The sequence below is a fragment of the Choloepus didactylus genome, chromosome 9, assembly GCF_015220235.1.
Source record: "Choloepus didactylus isolate mChoDid1 chromosome 9, mChoDid1.pri, whole genome shotgun sequence".
NCBI lineage: Eukaryota > Metazoa > Chordata > Mammalia > Pilosa > Megalonychidae > Choloepus > Choloepus didactylus.
Genome location: NC_051315.1, coordinates 124,693,960 through 124,703,090, shown reverse-complemented (window position 1 = coordinate 124,703,090; position 9,131 = coordinate 124,693,960). Strand labels below are relative to the sequence as shown.

The following is a 9,131-nucleotide window of genomic DNA, read 5'->3' as shown; positions in this document are numbered from 1 at the left end:
GAGGCCTGGGCAGTCACCAGGGTGAATAATTGCTGCAGATGCAGGGCCTAGTTCGTCCATGGTTTCTGAAGGGGACAAGAAATCTCTTGGTCACACTCGTATAGGATGTTTCTCCGGATTCCTGAATTCCCTCTGGCTGGGAAATGTGTCAATCATCTGATGTTTTAGATGGAGCTAGGTGAAGAATCTTTGTTTCTGCCAGAACAGTTGAAATCCAGTCCTGAATTAAGGGCTCCCTTAACTCCTCATTACTCAATTAGAAACTCAGATATTATTTCCTCAACATTTATTTAAATCAAAGTTTTATTCTTCAGAAACATCACACTATTAGCTTCTTAAATCCCCTTGTCCTTTAGTTTCCCAGTGGTCATTTTGCCATAGACTTCTCAGCTTCCCTACCACAACCTCTCTCTCCCCGCCAATCTCTAGTCCTGTGTGAGGAGCACATGCTGGTTGTTGTTACCGACTTGTCTTCACCTTACTGAAAAGGTTGTTAAGGGCAACGCAAACACCAGGTGTAGGTGCCGTGTGATCCCACTTGTGTGTGTTTCTGGCTGCGGGTAACGATGCACATGTAATTTCCCATGGCTGGGGGGGGCTCTCACTCCGGGAGGATGCCGTGCTCTCTTCTCAGCTCTGCATTCATTGAAACCAGCCACGGTGGGAGAATTGACACCACGGAAATTGGCAAACACTACAAACCAGGGCTTTTCGCTGGGGAGGGGGGCCTAGAAAATACCTGGAAGAACAACACAAGAAACACTAAAGGTAGTTACCTCTGTGGAGTAGAATTGCAAGGATAGAAGAGACAGGTTTTGTTTGTTTTTGAATCATGTGCATAATTATTTTTCAAAAAGAGATTTCTTTCTGTAAGAAAGGGTTAAATTTAGCTTTCACATAAAGACCACATGGAATAGAGAAAAACGGAGACTGGGCGGAAGAGGTGGCTTAAACTAGCCCATAGTGAGGAGAAGGAAAGAGAGAGAGAGCGCGCCGTGAGGTAAGTCTAGAATCAGCGCCAGTTCCTTAGGTGGGAAAGATAACCAGGGTTACTGGAACGTAAAAGAATGTGGGGGTATGGTGAAAAGCGGGAACTCTCAGCGGGAAATTTAAACTGGATGAGCTCTCTCGGATAGGCTGTATAATCCAAAATCTCAAAGGTGGGCTAGTTAGCTCTCCCGGATAGGCTGCAACCTCTGGAGCATCCAGCCAATGGGGAAACAGGGGAGGGACATGCATATTAGGAGTAGGATATAAATGTCCCATGCTCTTTTTCTGGTGCGCCAGCCTGCCACATACCTGGCTGTGTGCAGTTCTTGCAAGATCGTAAATAAATTCTTTTCCCCTCCAGAACCGAGTAAGCGTTTATTACCTTACAGGTATTGCTTTGTTTCCAACATTTCTTACCCATCCCCCTCCCTCTCTCTCTCCCTTTTTCTTTCTTCCTCCTTCCTCTCTCCCTTCCTTTTTCTCTCTTTATCTCTTTCTCAAAGTAGGACTCCCTGTAGAGTTTATCAGTCCAACAGCATCAGCTGGACACTGCCTGGGGCCCAGCTGTCTGGTGGGGAAGAGATGAGAGCCTGGAGCACCATCCGTTGCTGTGACCTCAGTGGGGCGACACCCTGGGACTGTAGCTGGGGCTGGGCAGAGTTGGGACTCTGGGGATGCAAGGGGCACAGCAGCGGGCATTCCTTCTACACCCTTGTGCTACGTCTGGGGAGGGGGGGGGGAAGACGAGGTAATGCCAGGTCTCTAGCCCAGAGGTTCGGCCAACACTGGGGTCATCAATTCCCAAGGATGGAGCAGAAAAACGGGTATAAAGATAGGACACCAAAAATGGTGAGGATCGAGGGAGGATGAGGAGGGAGGAGAGCTGACACAAGGAGCATGGTTCATAGGATACTTACAATTTCAGATTCTGGGGCTGAAGAGCAGCTTTTTAGGCCATTCCTGAGGTCATTTCCCCTGCAGTTTACGTGGAAAGGGGGCGACAGCTCTGCCCAGGAGGGAAGGGAGCAAACCAGGGCAGTGAAAAAACAAGCACAAACAGCTTCCCCAGAACTGGGAGAAGACTTCTCATAACCCCCTAGTAAGGAGGCCACAATCTTCAGTGAACATGTTCCAGGGAATGAGGCAGAACTCCAGTCGGATTCCAGGAACCTTCTTATACTCCAAAAAGGACTTATAGAGGTCCTTATCACTGGGGGAGGAGGGATTCCCACTGGTGGTCTTTAGAGAGGCTTGGAAATTCTGAGCAGAGATCTAGGAGGCCTCAGGGGCAGGGATGGGCCCCAGCCAGGAAAATCCATCCAAGACCAGCAAGATGCAGGATTTGGGGTGCAGCCCTACAAGGAGCTGCCAGGACCCCACAGATGAGGGACTTGGGGCAGCACCTCACTTCTCCCCCATGGTGGGTGCCAGGACAGTTGGGGAAGGAGACTTTCCAGGAAACTGGAACTTAAGAGAAATCATCCGCTTGGTGAGGGGAGGGGGCAGTGGGAGGATGGCATAATGCCAAGTGCCACAGTCTGTACCCCCCAAGGCCCACAGAAATTTCCAAACTCCACCTGCCAGTGTGGGCAGCACCCCTTGAAGTCTGTTAAGGAGGGCAGCCATTAGTTACAAGGTGTTTGTTTCCCAGCTGCTAAAACAAATACAATACGAGTTGGCTTAACAACAGAAATTTGTTGGCTTATGGTTTCAGAGGCTAGAAGGCTTGCTTCCTCCCGGGGGTCGGCATCTTCTAGTTGGCCGGCAATCTTGGGGTTCCCTGGATTTTCCATCCCATGGCATTGCACATGGCTGAGTCTCCTCCTTTTTCTTTCAGGTTCCATTTACTTCCAGTTTCTGGCTGCTCCCTGTGGCTTCTCCCGTGTCCAATTTCCTTTGCTTATAAGGACTTCAGCCAGGTTGGATTACGGGGCCCCCTCATTCAGTTTGGGCATACCTTGACTAATAATATCTAATTTACAAATGGGTTCATACCTGCCGAACCAGGGGCTGGGACCTGAACACATGCCTTTTGTGGAGGACATGCTTCAACCCCCAGTACAAGGGAAGTGAATATCCCACCTGCTAAACACCAGTGGGGGTGTGGGAGAGGCGTGTTGGTGAACAGCAGGACTGATGGGGCTATGCCTTGGCCCCCTTCCTTTTTTTTTCTTTTTTTCAACTTTTTATTTTGAAACACGTTCAAACTTACAGTTAAAAAAAAAATACAAACCCCATACAGAGGACTCCAACATATCCCTGCTCCTCAGATACCCAGATCCACCAATTTTAACTTTTGCCACACTTACTGTATCATTCGATCCATCTATTCATTCTCTGAACACTTGAGGGTAGGTTGTATACATCATGCTCCATGAACTGTACTTAAAGCTTCCATGTACATTTCCTAAGAACAAGGATATTCACTTACACAACTACCTTAAGTATGGTTATCAAGTTCAAGAAATTTAACATTGATCAAAAGTTTAGTCTATATCCCAATTTCTCAAATGTTCTTCAAAGCCAGCAAGGGTGACGGTGCCTACTTCCCAGGGTTGTTAGGTGGGTTAAACAGATTACTATGTGTAAAGAGCCTGGCACAGAGCAAATACTAAATAAGCTTTTGCTATCATCATTGGAAATCTCATCCCACTTTTAGAACCCACCAAGATCAAAGCATCTATATTAGTTTCCCTAAAACAAATATCACACAACGGGTCAGCCTAACAATGGGAAGTTACTGGCACATGGTTTCAGAGGCTAGAAGGCTTGCTTCCTCCTGGGGGTCGGCATCTTCTAGTTGGCCGGCAATCTTCGTGTTCCTTGGCTTTTCCACCCCATGGCAATGCACGTGGCAGAATCGTCTCTTTTCTCTTCTGGGTTCCGTTGACTGCCAGTTCCTAGCTACTCCTTCTCTATAAGGCTTCCAGTCCCAGCACTAAGATGCACCTTGATCAAGGGGGGCCACAGCTTTATGAAGCAACTTCATCACAAGGTCGTATTCACAGTGGGCTCACCCCACAGGAATGGTTAAGATCAACAATACATCTTTCTGGGGTTCCCAACTCCAAGCCACCACAGCACCCTCTTTGCTCCTGCTCTCCCACCCCCTCTGCCTTTAAAGGGGGAAGAAAACACTCCGACCTTCAGCAGGTTCAGGAATGTGTATGTGAGTGTAATGCTTTAGGCCAGGGCCTAAGAGTCTCCGTCTGGGTGAGAACAGGGTGCTAGTGCTATAGTGACCTCATCTCCACGATTGTGCCTCACGGGAATCACACCTGGGGTCCGTTGCCCAACACCTGCCAACCTCTTTCTAACCTGCATCAGACCTGGGCCAGTGAGGACCAGCAGAAATCATAGCGTTTACCATTTGAACCATCTGTATTAACTAGATATGAAACAATGGCTGAAGCCCCTTCTCCAGAAAGGAGAAGCCAAAATGCCATCATTTGGGTTGCCGGATTGCATTCTGTTTATGGCCACCCTCACTCCAGTATTGTCAGTTGAGTCTGGGGGGCCCTGCTCATCTGATCATTCCGGTCCACATGAGGTGGTGGTCCTGTACACTCTGAGAGTCCCAGTCACTGTGGAATGGTGGGGACTGATGGAGGTCCACAGGTATCTCAGTGAAAGTCCCCCTTGTGGGAGGGGCCAGGGCAGGGGCTCTGCCTCACTTCTAGAACTTCCCACCAACCCCACAGGGGTAAAGGGGCATCTGAGTCCGTCCCACGTGTGAGCAGGGAGCCTGGCTGTGTGGGACCCAGGCTTTTCCATCCTAGGGGCTGTGGGAGCCTGGCAGACACACGGCACCTGAAAGCAGAGAAGAGGGTTAAGAGGGGTGGGGCCGTCAGACAGCAGACACTGGAGAAGGAACAAAGCTGGCAAAGCTGGCACTCGGAGGCAGTGCCACTGGCTCCCGACTACTGCCTAGGAAACAGGATAATCCCTCAGGGAGGGGGAAAGGAGCTGGCACTCAAGGTGCAGGGGCTTCCACCTCCCACAGGGAGACAGTGCTGAGCTTCTGTGAATCTGGTTGTGCAGCAGACACGGAGCCCCTTACCCTCCCTCCTGCTCCCACCCTAGCCTGGGGGATCTGTAGCCATCTGAGTCACCTCCTGCAGCGCTGTGGGGAGAGGGCCGCCCAGGATTCCCCAAACCCCACTGGGACAGATACCCTCTTAACCCAATACCCACTCCTCTGCCAGACGTCCCTACCCCGACCTGGAGGCCACCCTCTGAGTATGGCTTCTCCTCCAATGCTTAGCAGGCCTCACTGGAAGCAAACTCAGCGTTTTTTACGCTTTTCCCGCCAACATGGCCGGGTAACAGCTGAAGGCTCCCAGGCGCGCAAAGGCGGGATTCGCAGAAACACGTACAAACTGAACACAGCTCAGCCCCGACAAGCCCTGCGCCGCTGGACAGAGACCCCACGGGACTCACGGGGGTCCGAGGGCACCGGACCTGCCCCCACTTTCTGAACGTTCCTTTCTTGTAGGTAATCTCCCCGCCGCCCCTTTTCTGCCTGCCTATCACACACTTCTCGACGGCGGGAGGGATTCGGGAGCGCGGGGACAGCCCCGGGCCCTGGCGCTTTCTGCCGGGGTGCTTCACTTTCCAGTGGGGGTGGGAGCCGGTTCCACCCCGCGTTCCGCCCCGGAGCTGCGCGCGCGCGTGGGGCCCCCTCCGCAATGGGGGCTGCCCCCGCCTCCCACAGCCCCACTACGCCGCCCGCCCCTTGGGAGAAACTGACGCCCTTCCGTCACCCGGAGGCAGAGGCCACCCGGGCTCGCGGTCTGCAAACACCGCCCCCGCCTGGCCCCCGCCCCCCCACGGGTAGCCCGGGGCCGTCCTCGGGATCGGACCGCGCCTCGCCAAGGGTGCATCAGTGTGGGGCTCCGAGTCCGCTGGCCCGAGCGGCGGGGGCAGGGGTAACGCGGCAGCTGGGAGCGCCGCTCAGGCCCGGACGCGCGGAGGGCCGAGGGCGGGGGGCCGGCTTCGCCATGCTCCAATTGAACCCTGGAAAAACCCCGGCGCGTAGGGGAGGCGGGCCCCTCGCAGGCACCGACGGGGACGGCGGGAACAAAGGCGGCCTGCGGCCGCGTCAGTCATGGAAAAACCCATCCGGCCGCCGGGGCGGGGGTGGCGCGGAGAGCGCAGGGGAGGGGCCGGGCAGCCGGGCCACCCTCGCCACCCTCGCCGGCCCGCCCGGGAGGGGCTGCTTTTGCTTCCCCTTCCCTGGAACGCGCCTCGCGGAGAGAGGGAGGAGGCCCCAGGAAAGCAGAAAATGCCCGGCGGGGAGGGGCGGCTCGGCCCCGGGACCGAGAACCAGAAGTCCCTACTCTCCGATGCCGCGCGCCCGCCCGGCAGCGGTGCACAGCCGGACTCTCGGCAGCGAGTGGCGGGCAGTCCGGGCAGGTACACGCCGGGCACACGCGGCGCTGCACATGGCCACCTGGCGGGGTGAACGCAGCTGCGACAGCCAGCCGCGGCCTTGGGCCCATAGGGGGCGCGCATAGACGCGCGCGCTGGCAAGTTCGGCCGCGCGCAAGCTTCTGCATATACTTGCTCACTTACACGCACGTGCGCCCAGACACACTAGCTGCCCCAAACTGCCAGGGCTGAGAGGAGAGGGTCCGACCGCGGGGTTCCGGGGCTTAGACACGCAATCTCAGAAGCCGGGGACAGGGATCTTGGAAGCAGCCCTGGTTAGGCCGGAAGCATTTCACAGGTGCCGGGACTGGTATTCCCGGGCCCAGGTCCCGCCCCAGGGATGGCGTTTCTCTCCTGGGCAGGAGGCCGCCCCGCCTAGCGTGGTTATGGCCGGAGGCGGGGATCCCTCCCGACGGTTTTCTTTCTTTTATATAGAAAAGGCAAGTGTTGGCACAGTTGGACCCAGTGACTCCTGAGGCCTTTTCCAGTTCTGACATTTCATGAAGAAGGAACTGGGTCCAGAAGCCATAAAAGGAGTTGGTGGAAGCAGAAAAAACTCTGGCACCTGGCGTGGCCCCAGCCGCAGTCTGTTCTGGTTCAAATGGCCCCCGCATTTATTTGTGTTGTGCTGCTTGCCATGGGGTGTGTGTGGGGGGGCAAAGCCTGTGCCAGCTGGGGCCCTGGGTGGGTGGGGAGCCCAGAGCTAGTCTCCTGGGGCAGAGGAGGCCCCAGGCTCTGCCTGAATGGGGAGAGGTAACCTCAGCCTTATAGAGCTGGAGGCTGTTGGGTTGGGGGGTGGGTCGGTGGGGTCCCTGGAGACCAGAGGGCAAGGAGGCTTGAACCCTTGGCTTTGAAAAGGTTCATGTGCAAGGAGAGGCTGTCTTTTTGAGGCCTTGGCTGCTGGAATTGTTACTGGAACACTGCAAAGAATAAAGTTGTGGTGGAACTTCAAGCCACCACTCAGAATTTGGGGTCCACACAGGCATCAGTGATGGCAGTGGCACCAGCAATGGGGGCACCTGTTTGTGGTCCCCTTGGGAGCTAATTTTGGTATCAAATGACCGAGTGCTGCCCCTCCCTAGCTTCTCGATTGATTTGGGGAATCTTATCTAACATCTCTGAGCCTCAAATTCCTCATCTGTAAAGTGGGACAAGACACACATCAACCTCACTCCTAGGAGTCTACCCTGAAGGAACAAACTCAACGATACAAAAACACACATGCACTGGGCTATTTGCTGCAATGTTATTTGTGACTGTAAAATATTGCAAACAACCTAAATGCCCACATACTGAAGAGTAGTTGAAAAAACTATGATATATCCACACAATGGAGTATTATGCCACATTAAAAATAATGAGAAGATCTCCATGAATTAATAAAGAATAATGTTTAGTATATACAGTTAAGTGAATGAATCAAAGTGTGGAGAATCATGTAAGAAAAAAAGAGAGACAAGAAAATACATATAAATCTACTCATCGTGCAAAAGAATCATAGGAAAGATAAACCCGAAACTAAAGAGATTGGTAATCAACAAGGGGTGGGTAGGAAAGGGGTGAGAAAGAGTGGGAAATAGGAACAGGCTAGTAGGAATGAGGGGGGGGAGTAAAAAAAGGGGGACACACAAGAGCGCCTCCACAGGGGTGTTTAGGGGATTGACAGGTGTATAAATCCCCCTTGCATCCTGCCTTCCCTCCTGATGCGTAAGGAGAGACCCCCTCCCCCCGCACCCCCTTCAGCATATCTTTTCTACTTTTTAGGTCCCTGGGGCTTGCTTCCAGGTCCTGGTTTGCTGAGGGCAGGTGGGGTCCAGCGGGACAAGCCTGGGGGGACAGCGCCACCTGGTGGTCCATTCGGAAGGGCCTGGGCAGCCCTTGAAGACACACCCGGGTTAACCCGGTTAGTGCCGTCCGGGCGGCTGACCATGGGGCTCCGCTCAGGCAGGCCTTTCCTTCTGACTCAGTTTCCCCCTCGAGCAAGCAGAGGGAATGCTGCTTCCCCACAGCCGTGTCTCTTCCGCCCTCCGGCAGCCCAGCTTCAACAGGCTCCTCTTACTCCTTCTGCGGAGGAATCAACGCGCTTGGCATTTCGACTGCTTTCTAGTTGAAGGCGCCTTGCTACGCGTTGCTTATCTGTGAGGTGTGCCGCTCTGGGCCGTGGCGGCCTACGCAGATAGGGTCGCGGTCCAGACCACCGCCTTTGGCACCCGCAGGCCCGGTTTGGGTCCAGCTGTGTAACCCGGGCGACGTTCAAAACATTTGACAACCATTAGGGACAGGCAGCGGCCAATCAGAGCAGACCCTGCCGAAAATACCTGGGAAGGTCAAACCGGTGTGTACCTGTCGAAGATTCTGGAATGACCTCAATCTTTCCGGGACCCCGCTTCTCCAGCTGCATGCGCCGGAAGAGTGAGGGCAATAATAGCAAGTTACAGGGCTGCGTAGAAGACCAAATAGTTTTAAGGCATGTGACGGGTTGCGAAACAGGTGCAAGCGCCCAGTACACATTGAGTTTATTGTTTTTCAGCTGCCTCCTGTAGAGGGCTGAGTCACAGACCGTTGGGGAGACACCCCAAGTGAGCCCACTGTGTGCACCTCCAGCTGGCCCACTTCCTGTCTCCTCCACCTCCTTCTCTGGCTCCTGTTCTGTTTCTTCTCCAGCAACTTCATCCATCCCATGGAACTCCTTTGTGGCTGAAGATCTCTTC

At 54.1% G+C, this 9,131-nt stretch overlaps 1 protein-coding gene and 1 long non-coding RNA gene across 6 annotated transcripts; one reads left to right on the top strand and one right to left on the bottom strand.

Annotated features, from left to right (window-relative positions):
• Positions 1-285: 285 nt before the first annotated feature.
• LOC119544548 lies at positions 286-8,834 on the bottom strand. 4 transcript variants are annotated; one of them, XR_005218861.1, is made up of 3 exons: positions 8,764-8,834; positions 1,908-4,800; positions 286-739 (listed from the first exon to the last, which is right to left on the bottom strand). It is a non-coding gene; the product is annotated as an uncharacterized LOC119544548 (long non-coding RNA). The 4 variants fall into 4 exon arrangements; XR_005218859.1 differs by lacking the exon at positions 8,764-8,834 and adding an exon at positions 6,565-7,056; XR_005218858.1 differs by lacking the exon at positions 8,764-8,834 and adding an exon at positions 5,212-6,276.
• Positions 5,529-7,107, top strand: LOC119544547 (translation initiation factor IF-2-like). Of its 2 annotated transcripts, none has more exons than XR_005218857.1 (2): positions 5,529-6,718; positions 6,856-7,107. XR_005218857.1 is itself a non-coding variant. In XM_037850015.1 (2 exons), the coding sequence occupies exons 1-2, from the start codon at positions 5,679-5,681 to the stop codon at positions 6,894-6,896; spliced, it is 768 nt and encodes a 255-aa protein (XP_037705943.1). In that variant the 5' UTR covers positions 5,529-5,678; the 3' UTR covers positions 6,897-7,107. The 2 variants fall into 2 exon arrangements, 1 of the variants encoding a protein (XP_037705943.1); XM_037850015.1 differs by having other exon boundaries at positions 5,529-6,405.
• Positions 8,835-9,131: the final 297 nt, after the last annotated feature.